Source organism: Eleginops maclovinus, chromosome 14 (genome assembly GCF_036324505.1).
Source record: "Eleginops maclovinus isolate JMC-PN-2008 ecotype Puerto Natales chromosome 14, JC_Emac_rtc_rv5, whole genome shotgun sequence".
Taxonomy (NCBI): domain Eukaryota; kingdom Metazoa; phylum Chordata; class Actinopteri; order Perciformes; family Eleginopidae; genus Eleginops; species Eleginops maclovinus.
The window spans coordinates 6,079,700-6,101,103 of NC_086362.1; the positions used below are offsets into that span (position 1 = coordinate 6,079,700).

A 21,404-nucleotide genomic window follows, 5' to 3' on the forward strand; every position below is an offset into this window, starting at 1 on the left:
AAGGACTAAATAATGGCAGTACCTTTGAAATGAGGCAAGGATGAAAGTGAAGAGCCCAACCAACCTTAGTGTGTTGGGAGCATTCCAGCAGGGACATGCTGTGTCAAGACAAACGACCTATTCCCATAATCTAACCTCTAATTTTCCCCAGCTGTAATAATCTCCCTCCAGGTGCTGAGCTAAAAATACAAAGAGGAGGCTGGACGATTGAACAGCACCTCACTTTGGTGAAGGTAATGTGCTCCCTGTGTGGAAATTATTCAACTTAGAAATCTCCAACGTTAATTATTTACAAATCCCACTAACTCAGCAAACACATGAAACTGGCCAAATATGACGAGAAGAAGAAGAATTTAGGGCAGAGATTGTCTTATGTAAGACTTGAGGTAATGAAGTACAACAAAGGAGTATTTCAACTATTTTTTTACAAGGGTGTCTAGGGGTTATTATAGGATGGTAAAGTACTTCCCTACTGACGTAAAGAAATGAATTAATCCTATACATTTTGCACTTAAAAAATAAAAGAGAACGTTTAGTTTGAATTACAGCCATCAAAGCTTTTAATCATTCAACATGTTGACAACCTCACACAACGACAGAGCAGGAAGTACAGGCAACAAAGGTACCATCATGTATTATCTGTAAAACAAAAGAAGAAAATATATACAAAAAACTTAAATATGCAAGAAAAATTGTGATTTACTTCCCTTTTGATCCTATGACAAAGTACGATCTAGAATATGATGCAACAAAACTGGGTACCACTTTCTAATAGGGGAACAGTAGTTTGACAAAAACTATGGAGCTCAAGGGGTGTATTATTTAATATTTTGGTTATGCTTTTGAGTTCATTAAATACATTTTCCAGAGCTTTTATATCTGCATCTCACAGTTTCCCTGACTCGTGAGTTCGTATAAATGTAATTTATAGACGGCAATTATTAATATCTTCTCTTGTTGTTCCCAAAAGGTGTTTCTTATTTAGCTGTTAAATTCAATCTGATAGCTTATAATACCATACAATTCATAACACACCCAATAATTACAACTTTTGATCAGTTTGAAATGCCTATTAGAAACTGGTACCATTAAGTTAATTTCAGGCTTCTTCCATTGCTGTCCTTAAGTCTACATGGCTCATCATAGAATGATTTTGAACTTCATTATTAAACTAAACCATAACAAAAACATATCACTGTCCAAAAATTACAACCAGTACTAAAAATCAACAAGAATACGCCAGCATTCGTAACAAATATACAATATCTATCACCATAATATTGATATATATATTTTTTTTGGAGTGTACATGCAGCCCATTGTTTGACAGTGCCTTAGGCTTAAAAAGTGCAGCAGTGGGGGTTCCCTTTAGACAATTGTGGCCTTGTAAAGGTCTGTCTGGCAGTCCTTGCCCTCTGGTGGGTTCCGGCCACTCTGGGGTATCTGGGCACTCCTCAGCTTGCTCTGGCACTGCCGCAGCTCAGCCACGTAGCCCTGGAAGCTCAGGCTGAGCTCAGAGTCCTCTCCCTGGGGTGTTTCCAGTGTCCCCTCCTCCAGGTGGACCCCTTCCACATCCATCACTTCCGGAGCAGTCTGTGCAATGTCGGCTCTGTCGGTGTCTGATTTGGTGTCAGAGCGTGGTTCTGTTTTTCCCTCTGTGCACAGGAGAAAAGAAAGACAAAGTTAATCACAGTTACTAAATAACACATTCAGCAGACATGACAAACATTGTGTCATTATTTGTTTTTGATTTTACCAAGCTGATGGATCTAAGTCTTATATTTACTCCACACTAAGTTCTTTAAAAATACTCATTTTTCCCCCATTATGTTATTGTGCTTGGCTCATAGCCCACATATCTTTTTTATTACAACATACGCAAGCTGCAGTTGATAGTAGCAGATGTTTTATGGTTTAAAAACCAAAACAATGAGCAAAAAAAATGCTAAAACTAAAACACTACACAGAGTTTAGCTCAGACGTAGGAGATTATTTTTGGTGTTTCACTTCTTATAAACTTGATTCATTGATTGAATATAAATATTGATCACTGCAGCTTTTTTAAAAATTAAATTACAACAGGCAATCTATCTTAATTTAACAGATGGTTGTAAAAAAATATCCCATGTTTCTTGCAACTTTGACTCATCAGGACAATGTCACTAATTAGACTCCATCCTCACCAGATGCGTAGCATGAATGTTTTCCATTTCAGCTGCTCTAAGAGACGGAAACTTTGTCACCCATCGCATGGCTGCCCATGCATTATAGTTCAAATGAACAAATTACTTGAATATGTTCATGTAATGTGAGTTGTATAGTTGCATAATCTGGACAGCTGTTGTCAAGACAATCTGGATGACATAAATGTCTTGGCTCAAACTTGCTGAACTCACTTGCCAAATCATGGGGAGAACTGAATGAAATTATGAAATATTAATAAATGGACTTGGATGACATGTTGTATATTACAACTTCACAACTTGGGCTTCATTACAAACAATTCAGAGCTGTATTCATCAAAGGCTTGAACTGTTTAATAAGAACAGTTATTAAACACTAAAAGCACATTTTAAGTGGGTGATGGGCAAAAAACAATTCCCCTCTTCTCATGAAAGTACACTCATGGAACTAAAACCCCAAAGATTCCAGGATGTTGGTATTACAGTCGCTGATAAACTCCCCACTTCTCATGTGAACCCTATGGCCCCCTCAGACTCTAAACACAGAGGCCCGAGTGACTCAAACACCGCACTTCAACACATAGATTCTCCCATCTCGGCCAACTGTGATTCACTGCTGTACAGCGCAGTTGTAAACACAGCCTGTGAGCTCCAGCAGCTGACCTTACACAGACCCTCAGCACTGCGGCACAACAGAAACCATCAAGGTGGACACCAAGCCGCTACTACAACTGTTCAACAACTGTCACCAGGTTCTCTGAAGCCTAAGGACATCATTCAGACATGTTTAAAGCAAATAAGGAGTGACTTTAATTAGAGTTAGATATACTTGATGATATATCAACATAAATCACGGGGTTTTTCCACAGGATGTGATGCATTGATGCTGGTATGCAGAGCTGCTAGGTGATGCATTATGATGAATTGGTGAATAATAAAAAGGTGTTTTTAAATAGGCTGCAACAAGGATTATTTTGATAAAGAGTTGGCTGCAAATCATTTTGTATATAAACTGATTGTTTGATCTATAACATTTAAGAAAATAATAAAAATCTACGTCTTTAAATGTCATGATTTGTCACTCCAAAACCCAGAGATATTATTATATTACGTTTATTATTATTTTGAATATATTTATATAGCGGAAAACCTCCTTTTTTACTGCCAGCTTTGAAGAAATAACTATTTATAATTATTAATTATTCTGTGTAGTAATGTCAGCTCTACTTTTAAAGCCATAAATGTATTCATCCATCCATCCTCTACCCCAGAAGATGTGTTTTTAATACATTATTTTATTATTTAGAATAAATTTACAAAAAGATGTTGTCTAAAAAACAATATGTGGGAAGTAACACCAAAAATCACGTTATGCCACGGGTGTTCATAACTATAAAATCATTTTAACCCAGGTCACAAGTTAAAACGTGTCCTTTTTAAAAGGGTACAACTGCAACGACAATTTTGTTTGTCACAAATGAGTTCAAAATCAATAAAATACGTTGTTGGGACTCATCCAATGTATTTACCTCTGTTTTGGATTAATTTACTATAAACAACTGACGTTAAATTATATTCTCAGCTCTTTTCACAAGCCAAAGAGGATGTGAACACATGCTTCATACTCACTTTGTACTGTTAAGGGTCAGGCAGGGGGGGTGCAGCCTATCCCAGCAAGCATTGTAGCCTATATCCCAGGGAAACACCCTGTCACAGGGAACTTCCAAGATGTTGATACTAATAGAAGAAGGTCCTATTGTAAACACTCAGCCCCCATGCTAACAATTATTTGGTAAAACCGTTGTATATATTTTATATAACCATAAAGACCGTGTTGATGTTCATTATGTTAAATTATGCCTGATTTCGTGCCTCCTGTACAAAAGATCACCTCACAAGAAAAAGTTTCCCCCAGCCTTCATTATTTACCTACACATCCTTTACAAGCATGTTTCAGTGTCCGAGCTTCCTTTCGGGCTGTGACGTGTAAACATGATGCCTTTACAGAGCTGATGGACACAGCCATGCCTCCTATGGTGAGTTTTGTCCACAGCCTGGAGCTGATGAGAGCCTGGATCGCTCTCAGCTCCAGACAGTGCTGCCAAAAAATCTGCGTGCAGCCCTCCTCTGATCACCAGACGGATGATAAGGCTGGCCCAGGGTCAGATCTGCCGGCTTTGAGAGCTGACACTGAAAAAACTGTGCCATATGGTCCCCCAGGTGTACTGCAGAGTCATTACTGAGCCTTTTTGTAGATAGCCCGGCCTCAGGGTAGATTTACTCCCAGGAATTCTTTAATCTTCCCCACTTGAGCCAAAACTTTCGTCTGAATTAAGAATAGAAAGCAACTAACCTTCAAACCCTTGCTTGATTAATCACTTCTGGCTACATTAATCATTTCTGGCTACATTCCCTGCTTTATTTCTCATGCAGGTGGAGTTACACTGTGTGATGTCGCCCCCTAGTGGGCTCTCCCCGCATGACTCAGAGCGTGTCACAGGGAGAAGTGATTACAGGCATCATTAGGAAATTATCCTGGTGACCTCTGCAGACCGCAGGCCATCTGGTTTTCATTCTAACTGACTAATCAGGGGGTAATTTACACCAAATATGGCAAGTAAATTCAACTAACTGTGGGGCTAAAAATACTCTTGGTACTAATATAAACTCTGCCTTAGAGCCACTGTTTTTTTTTAGCAAGTTCTTATAATGACTTCAGGGTTAATATAAGATAAATTGGACCCTTAATACATGCTTTTCTTCAGTGTCCCTGAATACTGCATTAAATACCTTATGTAGTTTGTCCTTTTTGCAGTAGAATTAGAGGAAACAATACATTTTTAATCACTTAAAAAAGTAATTATTTTATCCACTTAACATCATGTAGAGAAGCAGCTGGATTTTATCCTCTTATTTTCTATTGTTCTTTATTATTTATGTCTTAAGAACATGTTCATCCACCTCAGCAGTAGTTATTTATTTCCTGGGAACAGCAGAGGGCGTCAGTTTATCAGAAACAAACAAACGTAATTGCTCCTGAACCATTGTTAACTTGATGGCCTCTGATTTGTTCAGTGGGTGTTTGTCTCTGCAGCGAGCGTGACTTTGCACCAGAGTAAAAAAAAAGGAACAACTTTATAGAGTCTCTAAAAAAAAAAAAAGTGGAAGCGTGTTAACTTTTCCAGCCTCCCCGAGGTGTTAGACATATGTTAAATCATAGTTTCAGCTGCTGGGATGAAGAGAGACAGGGTGTAATAGTCTGGGAGAAATAGATGTAAACCAGCAGTGACAGTTTCTATCTGTAGCTCAGTTAACTCGCGGATAAGGTTACCATGGCGCCCAGTGGTGGGAAGAATCAGGCTGATGCACTTAGCAACGAGAAAAAAAAAGAGGGAGCCTGTGGAGGAGCATCCATCCTTCCTCATCATCTTCTGTGTGTATCACCTTACATAAAAGACTCGCTATTCCTGTACAGAAAGCACGGTCAGAGTGAGCAGCTTTGAGACAGTGCTTTGAAGTGAGAAGACACCGGCTTTGTTGTCGTCGAGCGTCATTTTCCTCTCTTTCACGGATCACAGAAGGTTTCCTGGAGTTATATTTAAAGCCACGAATCAGAAATGTGTCACTAATTGCATATCTGGAAGCCTTTGAAAACTTGTCTACTTTTTCTAAAATCAACCACCACCATTACAAATCAATTCACCACTTCATTGGTTCACATTTAAATCTCAAACACACAAGTGTGGGGGACAATGACAAGGAGGAGAAAATAGAAAAATCTGCAGGTGATCTGTACACCATGACAACACAAACAAAGACCCACAAAGCCACGCTGAAGCTACACACAACAGAGCCCGCTAAGCAACAACACACCAAGCAGTGTTTAACGAGAACACACACAGCGGCACCCTGAGCCGCGCGCACAGAGAAGTACACAAAAAGGAGTGGGAGCTGATGAGAGGAGGGAAGCCACAAGACAAAATGAGACGGAGCTAAAAGGGAGGAGGAGGAGGAGGAGGAGGAGGAGGAGGAGGAGGAAGGGGCATGCGGAGGCGGGAAAAGGTTGTGGAGGTAGTGGTGAGTGAGAGAGAGAGAGAGAGAGAGAGAGAGAGAGAAAACTCACAAACGTGTAAAAAGACAGACGAGAGTGATTTCCAATTCTAACATTTATTAGATCTACTCAAAAATCACAGGTACAGAGATCATTGGCAGTGATTATCTACAAGAGGGAGGGGGGGGTAAAGAGTGACAAGGCAATTCAACAATGTCACCAGCGCTAAGGAGCACTTGTCCTCTCTGTGAATAATTATTGCTGGAATGGCTGCAGCTGGAGCTGACACCTTTGGTGATGACTCACCGGATTTGTTTTTCGAGGGGTTTGACATTGTTGGATTGCTCTGAAATCAACGTGGTGGGATGGAGAGGAGCACAGCATTTTAGGATGAAGCGTTCGCCATCTCACAGTTTCGTGGGGTCTATTTGGCTACGATAGTTCCTAATCGTACATGATGGACCCATGATGGCAGGAAACACAGCTGCTGATCTCACTTTCGCCCGTCTCCAGCACAACATTGACCGACTACCTCACTGTCCAATATTGATTCTGTATGCATGTATTATTCATTACCTCCGCAATCACCATTCACATCCCGAAATAAACTAAATGCTTTCACTGGAATGAACTGACTTCCAGGTAAAGGATACTAGCTGAACAAAATATACACATCACTATTTACACACATGCTTTGCTAAGTTTATGAAAAACAAACTGAAATGAGTAAAGATCTGTCTTTAAAGTGCATCAGAGTCAGTGAGAGGGGGTGATATGGTCACTGTGGAGGGAACGCACACACGGCACACACGCAGACACACTGGTTGGTTACACTGTCGAAATACCTGAAGTGGACTCTCTGCCTGCGTCTTGAGGCTGGGGGCAGGGCGGCGGGGGGGTGAAGTTGGCTTCTGGCAGGCTGCTGTTGAAGGACGGCATGGGGGACGGCGACGAGGGCAGCAGGGTGCTGTTGGGGCTGCTGATGTGGCCCTCCCCCACCAGGGTCAGGTCGCTGTTGGTGTCCTCCTCCACGGTGCGGAGGCTCGGCCGCGTGTCCGAGGGCCGCGGGATGGGGGACAGGTGTGTGCCGAAGGTGGCGTGGCGGGTGGGTGGCATCAGGCACCGCCTCGACGCGGAGTGTCCGTTGGCGCTGGAGCTGAGGGAGGAGTCGAGGCTCTCGGAGCGCAGGCTGGTGCTGAGGGCCCCCCTGGAGGAGATGCCGTTCTCCCGGCTCTGTTTCATGGAGTCTGGAGTGGAGCAGGAGATGGCCGGGGTGAGACGCAGGAAGTCGGGAAGCACCAGGTCGTCTTTGTTCAGGAGGCCGCGCTGGTCGTTGGCTCGGGTGCTCTGTGCCCGGCTCAAGAGCTCAAAGAATTCTGCAACAAAACAAAATCACTTTAAGTCTTCCAAATATCTGATCCTGGAAGAAATGATTAGTCAAAGTTCAACATGCAGCATAGCAGCCTCCCACCTGACCAGTCCAAAGCAAAGCTAAGAAATCCACCACAAAACCATCAACAAGAGAAGAAGAAGAAGAGAAGAAGAAGGAAGAGAGGGATTTACCTTCAGCTTCATCTATATTAATCTTTTTCTGTTTTCTCTTTTCCCCTGGGAGTGCTGAGTCTGGTCCACTCGCTTTCACAGAAAAGTCCTTTGGTGTTGACCTCTCATCTCCCTGCAGATGCAACAATAACAATGCACTCTGTTAGGGGATGGGGTGGGCAGGGCGGGGGGGGAGGCTAAGCACGGGCTGAAGCAGAACGTCCAGATTTAATGAGCCTCGTTGATCTGTCGGAGCCTTTTCTGACCATGCTAACATCTGTACGGAGTCCTATCTGTCTTCAATAACTCAAGCATAGGAAATGTGAGCGAGTGAGTCAGCCATGGGTGGTGTTAGGGCGAAGGAAACAAACAAATTAAAGCACACACCAATGTAAAGCTTGTCAAAGAGTGTAGGCCACTGATTAATGAGGCTTAAAGGACGCAGAAGCAGAGCAGCAGAAGAAAAGGACAAATCACCACATCCGGACGTTTGAAGCAACATGAGGAAAGATGGGTACTCACAGCAGCAGAAAAACTTCTGGATGGGGGGAGGTTCTTTAGGGAGGAAGACTTGGATTTGTCTGTTAGAAACAAAGATGGAGAGAAAAACTGACATGTTATAAATACAAAACTTAAAGGGGCCCAATGACGCTCTGTGGGGTTTCCCTTTTCCTGTAGTGTGTTGTATAGGTTTCTGTGCATGTAAATGGTCTTCAAAGACTTCATAAAATCCCACAAGAGGGAGTTTCTCACCCACACCCCCCCCCCCCCCCCCCCCACCACCCCAGCCTGAAGCACCTCCATTGGACTCCTTTGTTTACTCCGATAGCATAGTAAAATCACTATGTAACATAGTTTTACTGGCTAGCGCTCAAACACATTGTATGGGATAAGGGGCGGGACATGTCTAAGCGGTTGACCAATCACAAACAGTCAGAGCAGACTGGGCCCTGGTTTCTGAAAAAAAGTAAACGTCTGGTGCCCAACCCTGGAAATAACGTGTTTTTTTACAGGTTCCAGTGTAAAAAAACCCCATCTTCTTGTATCCATTTTAAATTTAAATGAATAAGATATGTTTTTGTTGTCATTTTTTAATACTTAGCGTGTTTGATGGTCTCACCTTTCCCTGCAGCTGGATCAATTCTATCCAAAACAACTCGCAGGCCGTCCAAACTGGATATGGGGGCTCCTAAGTCCAAAGGCTCTGTTTCTCCACTCTGAAAGAAAGTCATATATAATGGTTAACACCTTATGGCTATGTAAGTCACAATATGTTTGGCTGTAATTAACTTCACAAGCTAAATGTATAGAGGGTATTTCAGGCTTCTGTATAATAGAGTTATAATGCCTAAAAACCCACAGGACTGAAATACATCCTCTGGCAGGAGTTGAGGGGAGGACTAAAAAGAGTTGGCATGTTTGAGGAGTGTCGTCATTTGTAATTATAGCCCTGCTGCTCCATCTTCGGAGGCCGGGCTGAGTCACAGCGCTAACCACCGTGTAGAGATGGAAAAGGATGCGGGCGCTTCCCTCCCCTGACCATGATACTCCACCCTGTGTCACCGTCACACACTGCACAGGCTGCTGAACACACACACAGGAGCTTCAAAAAGGCATTGTAAGCCACCGGGGACGACTTACTATTTTGGCCACGAGATCGCTGAGGTGGAGGCCATATTTGGCCACCACGGGACGCAGGACCTCGGTGACTGGTTTGGTAGGCTTGGCTTTCAGACCCACAGAGCGGTTAATGGGGACCAGGTCCAATCTAGGAGCAGAAAAAGAGCACGGGTAAATGTCAGCGGCGACATAAAAGCACAGAGTGAAAAAGTGATATTTATTGCCCGGAGGAGCGTTTTGAAACCGTGGGAAATCTGACGCAGCGGCCCAGTTTGAGATCTGGCCGAGGTAATTGGTAGGCATTTAGAGAAGAATAGAATATCAAGGATCAATAGAGCGCTTTTTTTGTACAACGCTCCCTTGTTCCCTTTTTTAGATGATAGTGAAAGTAGTAAAATATTAATCCTTTTTGCCCTTACAACCCCTGCCCTTTTTCTTATCATGGGCTTCAATACACATTAAATATACCTTTTCAAAGGGAAGAAAGAAGGCATCCACTTTATGGTAATTATAATTGATTAGTTAATTATTCATTTATTTTACTGATCACTATTTTGGTGATCTAATTATTTTTTAGAACGCTTGTATTTGTCTTCCTGGTTTAGGTATTTCTTATCCGTCTTCTCCTACTATAATGAAACATTTTGTGACTTGGAAAGTGACGAATAAGCAGATGTTTACGATACGTACCTAAACAAAGTCCGCTTCTCCACTCTCAACTCTCGTGAGCTGAGGGTCATACAGTCTTGATCCAGCACCAAAGGCTGTGAGGAAAACAGTATGAAATTACACATTAGAAACACACAGAACCGCAGCAACTAAAACTCTTTACACAGCAACGAAATGACTCTCGTACACTTTCATATTTTCCCCTTAGGATGGAACAGACTCCTCCCAAAATAACTCCTGTTTAAAAGATATGCGGAGTCATTCTGTATCAACAAAACTCAGATTAATCCGAAATGCCGAAACACTGGCAGCCCCTCCGCTCTGACACCTCTCTGTTAATGCATGTGTGTGTCTTGTGTGTTCATGTGTGTATTTCCACACATTTTCCCCTCAGGGATTAACAAAAGTATGTCTTTTTCTTTGAGTTTAATTTCATTGAAGATGAACTTGCTGCAGTGTTAGCGGCAGTCGTTTTTTAGCAATAGTAAACTGTCGTCAGCGCCCCTCACCTTCTCTCCTCCCACCAGGAAGAGGTCAACAGCAGCGATGTTGACGTTGATGCTCAGGCAGAGGTCGTGGAGGACGTCCCTTATGGAGGCCCCGGGCCGGAGACTGATGGGGGAACAGGAGCCGTCAGGGAGCATCACGCTACAGTGTTTGGGGGAACGCTCCCATACCGAGTGGCGGTTATCAGCCTAAGGAAGATAGAAAAAGAACGAGGCTTTGTTTGAGGACTGGAAGTGTTGCATATACACGGCTTCAGTTGTAATTTATGCCACTTGTTAGTGAGTGGGCTGACAAGTAAAACACAATTACTCAGGCCTAATATGATAGCTTCACCAGACACTGGGCTCTGTGTTGCCATAGTGATTTGTCCAGAGGAATCTTACCTCGATCTTCCCAGCAGAGCAGGAAGTGGCCATCTCCAGACTGGTACCGGACGACAAGGAGCCCTGGGACTCCCTCCGCCCATTACTGCCCCAGTAGTCTGCACAAGAGAACACAGAGAAGGGTGAACTCATGCAGATAAGAGACATTTGTCAGGACTTTGATTAAACAAAACGTATAATATTTAACACCATGACAGCTTCAAGCTATGGCACGACAAAAAAGGAAGAAAAACGTGTTATTAAAGAAGATATTTGTGTATAAACAGCATCTTTTAACTGAATTGCAGCTACTTTTATTGAGAGACAGTACCGGTGTGAACTGAGACAAAAAAAGAGTGATTGAAATATATAATCCAAACACAAGCTACACCATTGTTTGTCTAAAAATGTCTAATCAATTGCAGCCTTTCCAACACAACTAACCTTAAAAAGGCACAATGAGTAGGGTGTTGTTTTAGATGTAGACTCAAGTGTAATAAATGACCCTTGTTTTGCTTTGGAGACAATTTTAATAAACAGCAACTGACTGATCCTTCTCTCTGTGCCTTCCAGCTATAATTTGATATCATAACTATCAAGATCCCAAACTAAGCCATCCCATCATCATCATCATCATCATCATCATCATCATCATCATCATCATCATCATCAGCTGTACTTCTACATCCCTCCCCCGCATGTAGCTCATGGCATTGCCGGAACTGGTGTGGAAGTCAGTTTAAAATCCATTCCTTACCGAGGTTTATGTCTCCTATGTCCTTCTTCTTGGGGCCCTTTCCAAAGCTCCTGTTGCGGGACCACGAGAAGAAGCCGCGTTTCTTGTCGGCGCTCTCATCCTTGTCTTCAGTCAGTGACCTCCCTGACCTCTGCTTTCTGGACTCCTATCGGTCGGAAAAAAGGTTTACTTGCTGTGTTTGACTGATTAAAACGGCGACCATTTGCTTGAAAGCGACAGTCGTACCTTTATGGGAGTGGAGAGGGAGGAGCGGTCCGAGCTGGCGCTGTGTTTAGAGGGCGCAGGACTGCAGGGAATCTGGTACGGGTCCGGCAGAGATCGGCCATCCACCTCGGCACGCATGCACTCTTGGTAAAGGGAGGACTTGAGGAATCGGGAGTAACTGTCAAACTTCATCAGGTTAAAGATCTGTAATAGAAAAAGGATGGAGTCTGTGATTACAAAACAGAGAGTGGTGGAATGAGAGAGGTGAGAGGCATGTAGGGTCAAAAATAAAAGAGCGAGGAAGACAGAATTAAACTAAGGAGCGGAAACTAGCGGTGGTAACATATGGTTCCAGCTGATGTTATGACAGGTGTCTCAACACTTTTAAATGTCCAGACTGGGAATACACACACACACACACCCCCCTAACTGCATGTCTATGTGTCTGTGTGTACAGTAGGCATTCGCTTCTCTGTGGGCGGATGCCAGTTTGTGTTTATTTCTCTGGTAAAGGCTCCGGGGCCTTTCGTAAACAAACCCAGATGGCCAATGGTGAAAAAGCCAATATGCTTATGCAAAGTGACTAAAGGCGAGAGGAGAACCAAACCCCCTACTGTCGAGGAAAATGCCCTGATCTTGATGATGATGCAGAACGACAGAATAATTAAAATAAGAGGAATTATTAATGACCAGAGATTATGAATGTGCTGAGTGTCAGTTTTTAGGCTTCTATTGGGGTTTTGAATGTGTGCCATCAGATGTTATCATTAAAAAAACTGAATAAATTCAATATAAAACACTTTGAATCAACTACAAACTGGGGCTTTGGTGTTGTCATTTCATTTTTGAAAGTTTCCACAGAGATTATTTACTGTCTTTCGTCATATTTTAGGATATTATCACCCTTAAGAACAACCTCGTTTTTTGGTTAAATTGTTTGTCTTTTGGGATTTAATTAACTTTGTTTGATTAATACAATTTGCCAAAGTGGGCCTAGTACTCAGAGAAGCTCAATTCCAACAAATACTGACAGAAATTAAACAAGTTGTTATAATTTAAATGGTTTCGTGAATTATGAAAATTATTGCTTCTATCTTTTTCATTTAATTTTGACTTTGGGACTCCCCGGTGCTGTGGAGTTATTGGAAATGTTTTTATTTTTTATTTTAGCAGTTTAAAAAATAGTATAATATCAGTGTTATGCTCCAATAGTACTAGTATAATACCGATAGCATTAGTCTAGCCTTTCTTAATCAATGAAAACATTACAACACAATGGAAGTCACGCAGAGCCAAATGAACGTAGCAGTCATATTGTGATTAAGCCTGGAAATATGACAGCCCTACCAAAGACCTTCAAAAACTGCTGAGTCAACATGTTACTAGCCAACATGAGCTCGATACAACTTTTCCCCCTGTCGTGCTGGTACCTGTAGCTGCTGCGTCTTGAACATGTCGGGCCGCGGGGAGGTGAGGACGTCGTCGGCCAGCTGGGCCTGGCTGTCGATGTTGACCGGCATGGTGGCCTTGCTGGACAGGAAGCTGTTGTAGATCTCTCCCGCTCTCTGAGACAGCTGCAGGACAAGAGGCCGGACGATGCATGAGTACTTCAAGAACAATGGTGCATCGCCACGTCTCTAATCTTTTATTCATTTAATTTGCATAAATTAGGAACATTTCAATATGGATTGGTCAACTGTTGGAGGGTGGGACAAAATAACTGTAAGGGGTCCAGAAGTCATGTGTTCAAATGTAAATGTCTTTTTAAGGCAACCGGGAAGTGTGTTTTTCTTATGTGGAGAAGCAGGGCGGAGTTAACAAGAGTTCTTACAGGGACAATAAAGTAAATCAAAGGCTTCGACATAAAATGATTTGTAATATATATTGGGTTGAGGGTATGGATGATAGTTTTACCTATAAACCTGTTAAAAAGTATCTTAATTAACTAATTGATTAAGGAAAAACAATATGATATTTATTCTGAAAGTAGAGGTCACACTTAACTGTGTGTATCATAGATATGAGACAAAAAAAGGGAGGTTTCCAATCACTACACATGTCTTAGGCAGAGGGTTCTGCTTCATACTGTAGACATACCTGCTTTTTATCAGCTGCAGGGACATGACTGAAGTATTCACAGGCCTGCCAGAACAAGATATTCTCCTCACTGAATTCTTTCTTGAGAAATTCCTGTGGAAACAAACAGAAGAAGAGTCTCAATATAATCTCCAAACTGGTGCTCATGCTTTCTAAATTTCTCTGCGCTGCCGTTGTTGAGGATACAAAAATGTAGGTGAGATGTTGTGAACAAAATCGGTGTAGGCACAGGAGAGTGTGGGCAGATCTGATCAGTGCTGAGGGAGGGTGAGGAGCAAAGGGGGCCTCTGGGATGCCAGAACTTAACGCTGAGCCTTCTGAAGGTGTTGTAGGCTCAATTCAATAGGCACATCTTTTCTGTGGGAGGTTATATAAATGAAGGGCCGGTAATAAAAAGTTGGGATGTGGAGAACTGGTTGTGAAATATTGACATTTTCGCCAAGTAAAGAAAAGTCTGAAACTAAAGTAAAATGTTTGTTTATTGCTTACAAATGATACTGTGGTTACCTTTGACTCTCAATAACACAAATAACAAACTCAAATAGAGTGAAGAGGTCGGCCAAGGCCAATGTCTCATTCAGGGGCTCTGGGAAATTGGTATTACCACTCGGATGTGTTCATGAGCTTAAGATCGTAAAGTGAAAACAACACGGATGGTGCAAATACTTTTATTTTGTAGTTGCTCGAAACGTCAGCTCAACATCAGGTTTTTGGAATCAGGGGAGGCTCGACTGAATTATCTGGAACTCACTTCTCCAGTTAGCCATCATTTAAACATGACTCACTATTCCACTGAGCTTCCTTCAAATCGGGACCATTGTTTTTTGACCTGATTACACAAAGAGTGTGGGAAAAAAGGCACCCAGAAACAGATATTTTCACAACACTGAATCCTGAAGTCTGTCAGGATTCAATCGCCTGAAAAACGTCCTTTTTCTTACCGAGAAGTAGCGCACCCCCACTGGGTCCTGGAGGAGGCGTTCGAAGCAGGCGGCCCAGCTGGCCACGCGCTGCTCCGGGACCCCTCGCAGGCTGCCCGCACCTGGAAGACTGCCATTACTGTTCAGGCTGCTCTGGCTGCAGCATCCCTGCAACTGGACTCCACTGTAGTCTGCGGGGAGGAGAGAGAGCACCGTGCAAAGGTCAGAGGGCAGGAGGTGAAGAGCAATTCAAGCCATGGGGAATGTAAGAAAGCTTTTAACCTTCTAAATATCCTGAAGGTTTTTGGCATTCATGTGTGCTTTTTGTCTCAAATAATTATACACATGTTAGTCTTGCATTCTACCTGTCTTGTATTTTAGCTTGTATTACTTTACCATGTAGGTATATAATGTGTTTCTTTTTAAGTCATTGTTGTCAAAAATGTTTTGAGTTTTCTTTGATGCAGACTAAGTGAATTTAACCTGTTGAAAAGAACGGAGCTTTTGTGAAAACTTGCATAAACATTTTCTAAGAAACCAACAAATCATTTCTTGTATTATTTAATCTCTTTCAAAAGTAGACGTGTCTGACCAACAAAGGACAATAAACAGCACATTTTTGACATTGGAACATTATTTGAAGTGAGTTGTGCTAGTTTAACTGCAGGAAACTATTAAACATCAAACTCTCACTACAGTCTTTTCAACAAATTGCAGGAAAAGAGGAAGACAAATACGCTGTCGGCAATTCAAAACAAGTTTTTTCCTGTTGAGTTAAAAAGAAGGAAGATCTTCAACCAAAGGATCTAGACATAATAGGGGAGTCAAAAGGTGCCCTACATCTGCGGCAAACATAATTACAATCTGAAAAGGGATGAGACAATAAGGTAAATGTCACAGGATAGGAAAGGGAAAGCTAATGGGTCTTTTACTGTAACCTTTGCTACTCCTCTCAGTGGCGAATGTGAACACAATAAGTGAATGTCAAATTATGTTATGTGGGGAGTGGGATCTGATTGCAGTGGAGAAGCAGCAGATGTCACTCAGTTGCTAAAAGAAAGGGCAGCGAGGACAGGAAGAGGAATAAAAGACGAAGAAAAGAGTGGACACATGGATGATTAAAAGGAACACAAAGAGGGAGAGTGGGTGAGGAGCCGCTGGTCATCTAAAGTGGGGGCTTTGACCCCCACAGTACCTGCTATCATGACGGCAGATGGCCACTTTAGAGCTGTAGGCAGGCACAGTAAAAACAGAACACAAAGAGGGTCACGGTGTGATTTCTTACAGATGCTGGCTGTTGTTTTTCTAGTCAACTGGTTAGCATGAGCAACTGGTGTTAGCGCTGTAGCTTTGATGTGGAGAGGGGATAGGCTAGTGGGGTCAAATAAGGTGCGGTACTACACATCGTCATTTTACCCAGACAGGAAGTAGAGTGGGGAAAATGTACCAAATTCTAGATGGTACATTTCTTGGTTTTGAATAAAAGTTCTGCATTTAAAGTCTTATTTTGGTACAAAAGTGTTGCCATCAAAATATATCTAAAGTACCAAAAGTAAAAGCACTTCCTTTGCCCATTTTCAGAACTATATTTATAACTGGATAATGATTATTGGTGCTAGTTTTAACTACTTTGTATACTGCTGGTGAATGTCCTAACCTAAATAAACACGTCTATTTTTATTTATTAGTTGAGTGATATTTTCTTATAGTTAATGATTTGAATGTGTAACTGACTTTGACTGAAATGTATGTATTTAGGTAAAACTGTACAATATTGGCTTCCAAATTGTATTGGAGTAAAAGTAAATAAATCAAAAGTACTCAACAACAACTACCTCAGAATTGTACTGTATTACATTCCACCACTGTAAACTGTAGCTAAATAAAACTAATTTACATACGTGACGGTGTTTCTATGATTCAGATTCTAAAGTGGCCTCTATATCAACTGCACTTAATTAAACTTAATCATCATCCTATATTTACTATTTTCCATGGTTATTTTTGCATAATAATTGTACAATGATTCAAAAAACACATGCCAGTTACCAAGCTTAATACTCTTAATGAATAATGAGTTCATGTGTTGTTAAAAGCTTTAAGTTAAGTGTGAAAAACTGAGGGATTTTCAGGAGAAATGCCAAATGCTTGATTTTGTCCTTTTGCTGACAGGCCATTTGTTTGGTTTCAGTTTACTGTATTAGTTCTGAGGCTTTGGCAGCCGTGTTTACCACATTGTGTGCCGCTCAGTTAATGAAGAAGGCTTTGGAAAGCAAACAGCCATCCAGCCACAGAGAAAGGAGCGGGGCTGCCCTCCTCACCGCGGCCTTGGACGGTTAGCAAACGTTATTAAAAAGTGCTATGAAAGGGAGGACCAGACAGCCAGCTCCAACACTAACCCTGAAACACGCTCAGCAAACATCCTTTGTTAATGAGGCATGCTGCCTGCAGTGAACACATCACCAAGTCCTTTTATTACACCATTTTATTAAGAGACTACAAAAGCTGAACGTGGAGGGTAGAAGCAGAAAATAGGGAATAAAAAAGCAGTGAAAAGGCTGGATATGGATCAGAAAGTTTCAAGGATGATTAAGAGCTTGTGATTTAATCCTCTACATTTTGAGAGTCTCACTTACATATCCGACATACTTTTCCATCAAGTTTAGCAGTAGTGTTTAGAGGAGTAATAAGGGAATTGTACTCACCACCATCTGAGGAAGCAGCAGACTGAAAGAGAACAAAGAGAGACATGAGTGAAAGGCTGCCCTCATGACCTCCTGTGCCGAAACCATAGACTGAAGATAGCAGCGTCTCTTCAGGCATCCCACCAGTCCCTCTGAGGTGTGTGTCTTTGTGGTTTGTGAGTGAGAGTGTGTGTGTGTGTGAGCTACTGGGAAAGGGTTGAATCATGGGTCCTTACACAGGCCCATTAATTTGTAAGAGGGTGGACCCCAGGGTTCTCTACCACACACAGCTGTTCACACCTCCACACCAGGACCCACCCTTCACTTTATATCACCCCTCACACACTCACACACACACACACACACACACAGCCCTGAATGTGTGCATTCCTTCTAACTGCAGTCACAAAGATCAGAGCCCATCAAGGCAGAGCCACTTGAGAGGCCATCAGTGGCCGTAATGCTCCTCTTTTCAATTGCTAATTTAAGCAATGGCCGCTTTATGCATGCATCCCTGAAAAGAAGGCAAACAGAACAAGCCTCCCCCGTGGACTTGGAGATTTCACGGCGACAACTACCCATTATTGGATGTAATTATAACGAAGGCATACAGCTGAATAAAACACTCTTGATGTCAGATCTTTTGAAGGATCAACAAATATTTACATGGCAATACTTCAATTTGAAATCCATGCCTAAGAATTGGGCTTCTCGAAGAATGTGTTAGCATCCTTTTTTGGGTAAATGCTAATAAAGAGAGTTAAAACCTCGACTGTGGAGCCGTTGTCACAAATATTTTTAAATGCAGAGGAGGATATGAGAGGCGCATCTTAGGGTTTGGACCAAGAACACTCGATAAATCGGTGCGTTGGAGGATTCATCTGAATAGGGGAGACTATTTCCAGAAGAGTGCTTTCTGAAGCTGCCACTTCAAAGTGTGAATATGCAAGGCGGATAATACGTCTAAACAAGGCTCTTATTGCCAGGCAGTGTGAGCAGTAAATACAGTTTGTACTTCAGTGGAATTGCATAATACTGGACTGTAAAGCTGCAATATCAGAGAACAATGGAACTAAACTTTTGCACCCTGCTGAGCGGCCCGTCACGATTCACTACGTTAGCAACCTATCATTGTTTTTACACAATCTAATCTACAAATAATTGAACCTTAATACTGCATGTTGTGTTTGGAGGTCTGAATATTTAGATCAGAATATGATCCACACAGCTTACACAATGCTCGATTGAACAGCAAGGTCTCCCCCTACTTTTACAAGAGTCAATCTTTTGGGCTTTTTGTTGTGTGGTTTTAATTGGGTTTTGTAAATGTATTCAGGGTATTAAAACAAACTCACCCTTTAATTATAATGTCTAAATATTCTTCTTAATCGTTAACATTCTATCAGGGGCAATAAATTGTATTAAAATGACATGACAATAATTTAACTCAGAGCATCATTTCCAAATTGGATGAGAGTTTAATTAGAAGTTTCCAGCTTGATCAAACAGCCACAGAATAAGCCCAGACATATTGTGGACCAGCCCATTCTTTATAGTTTTTGTTGATGTCTTCTGAAGCCAGGGAACTCAACCATGTGCCCTGACGTGACGCTTGGTTCCATTTTGGGAGTGACCACATGTAAAAAGCTCTATCAGACAATGACCACGTAACCGCTAATTGTCTGTCGCAGCCTTTTTACAACTAGTCCAACCCCATGTAGTCAACACCCAAAAGCCATCTCTTCAGTGGTGGCTAGCATGTGTATGGTAATCATGGGCGGGTAGGATGAGGACCAACATGAGGCTGAAACAGAAAAGGAATAAAAAAAGGAGAACACCCACTCCATCTGTGTCCTCCTTTTGGTCTAAAAACGGCTAAACCCAAACCCTTAAATATATACAGGGAGACCGGCATCACACAATGTGAGGCAAACTTCGGCTTTACACAAAAGGTTCCAGCTGAAACTTTGGAAATGTGAGCTGGTGTACTCATTAGAGGAGTCAACACTACTTTTCAAATGTCCTAAATGGAGAGATTTTATTTCTAATGTGACAAATATAAGAGACATCCACTTCCTGTAAGCAGCATCTCCTCTTATTGTTATGAAACACGTCGGAGAGTTCCGATGAGTGCCTTTCTGACACACAGATGAAGATCTCATGTTTAAAGCATTGCTGATGTCAGAGGGAAATTATGCTGATGATAAATATGCCATAGGCTGCGTAATCAGACAACAGTATCAATGTGGCTAAAACCTGCTGCAACACTGACCGACTGCTAAATACAGTTATCAGATTTAGCTGAATTTCTATTAGCATTTGAAAAAGGGGTCAACTTCTGATTATTTACATTGTTGAACAATTAGTATTTGGCATTCTTTTTAAATAATATATTAATTGTTTGTTCTATAGAAAGACTTGAAAAATGTAGACGAGTGTAACCTGTTATGAAAATCCAAGAGCCAAGAAATATAACAACGTCTAGTTTAAAAAAGCAGTAACAAATCCTCACATTTGATGAGCTTGAAATGACAAATGTTTTCCTGTTTTGCTTAAACATGAATCGAATAATGTATCATACAATATTAAAGTTGTTGTTGGTCAATATTTACATGAACTGCTCAATAAAATGACACGCACGTTTGTAAAAGTCGACCTGGTCGGTTGCAGGGGTTAGACCTCACACACCACTCGTAATTACTTCCTTGCCCACGAGTTTCCTACAGTGAGGCCCATGTGATGACCCCAGCACACCGTCACCTCTTGTCCACACAACCCCTTCCTCTATTGACACCTCTGGTTGACGATCTGCTCCACCATGGGTGGCTTCGTTGTACTGCAGACCTTTCTTTGATCCTTTTCTCTCAGAGGTTAAATGCAAAGATCCCACTTCTCAGCTGGAATCCTTCTGAGAGCTATCCCACGTTTGGTTTGTTATCAACCAAATGGACAAAGTCACAGTGAGTAGCCTGGCTCTGGAACGAGAAGGATTTGGCTCTCGGGTTTGGAAAACGCTCTGCTAGCTTTCCTGTGGTACAGCCCCCACGCCGCACAGTCTGGCATCTCGAGACACCACATGCTGAAGGAACGTAGATGACCCCGGCAAGGCATATTTATGATCATCTGAAGTGAGGCACCGCAAGAAAACAAACTTTCACCCGTCTGAAATCAGTTGAAGGACACATTCATACAGATGTTAATTTCCCCCATTAACACCTCTCACTGTAAATCTGAACCTTTACAAGGTAATTTCTTCAGCTTGTTTAGGCATGTTCCGTCCAATACAAACTTTTTGGAGATGAAACCTGTTCACACCTCAGTCGGATAATCAGAAACTTTTGCAAAAGTCAAGGCTGATTCTAGCACCCCGCAAACAAACAACCACGAGTCCCCGCTGCTCCAAACAGCTGTTCAGAGTGGGAGAGAAGACGAACGACAAAGAGGGAAATTAATGAGAAAAGCAGCTGAGTGAACAAAAGGAGTCTCCGCGCTTCACACAAGGGAGGCAAGCTCGGCAAACCACAGTTTACTTACGGTGCTGAAGTTCCAGTTCCTCTTGAAGGAAAGTCTCTTTTTGAGACTCATTGTTCCCTTAGTCTGCTACACCAGAAGCACACCGACAGATTATGTGTGTGTGAACGCATACCTGAACATTCCCCACCCAAAACTCTGCAAACCGTGTCTGAACAGGTCGGGAGAGAGAGAGAGAGAGAGGGGAAGAGAAGGAGGAGGGAGGGAGAGAAAGAGGAAGACATTTGACAATGTAGTGGACAGAAAGAGGAGAAGGAGGGGGCTGAGATGGAGGAAA

General features: G+C 42.1%; 1 protein-coding gene across 4 annotated transcripts in view; it reads right to left on the bottom strand.

Moving 5' to 3' along the window:
* Positions 1–541: 541 nt before the first annotated feature.
* rgs12a (regulator of G protein signaling 12a) overlaps positions 542–21,404 on the bottom strand; it is a 37,231-nt gene continuing 16,368 nt past the window's right edge. For 2 of the 4 annotated variants that reach the window (XM_063900893.1, XM_063900892.1), the window contains exons 4-18: positions 17,618–17,639; positions 14,934–15,103; positions 13,993–14,085; positions 13,326–13,469; positions 11,917–12,099; positions 11,692–11,836; positions 10,956–11,053; positions 10,575–10,760; positions 10,087–10,160; positions 9,418–9,544; positions 8,897–8,993; positions 8,299–8,357; positions 7,798–7,909; positions 7,080–7,610; positions 542–1,655 (exon numbers count right to left, since the gene is read on the bottom strand). In XM_063900893.1, coding sequence (XP_063756963.1) covers positions 1,369–1,655; positions 7,080–7,610; positions 7,798–7,909; positions 8,299–8,357; positions 8,897–8,993; positions 9,418–9,544; positions 10,087–10,160; positions 10,575–10,760; positions 10,956–11,053; positions 11,692–11,836; positions 11,917–12,099; positions 13,326–13,469; positions 13,993–14,085; positions 14,934–15,103; positions 17,618–17,639 — 2,328 coding nt within the window. In that variant the 3' untranslated portion in view covers positions 542–1,368. Of the gene's footprint in view, positions 1,656–7,079; positions 7,611–7,797; positions 7,910–8,298; positions 8,358–8,896; positions 8,994–9,417; positions 9,545–10,086; positions 10,161–10,574; positions 10,761–10,955; positions 11,054–11,691; positions 11,837–11,916; positions 12,100–13,325; positions 13,470–13,992; positions 14,086–14,933; positions 15,104–17,617; positions 17,640–21,130; positions 21,318–21,404 lie in introns of those variants that run through there. The other 2 variants (XM_063900894.1, XM_063900895.1) reach the window with 2 other exon arrangements.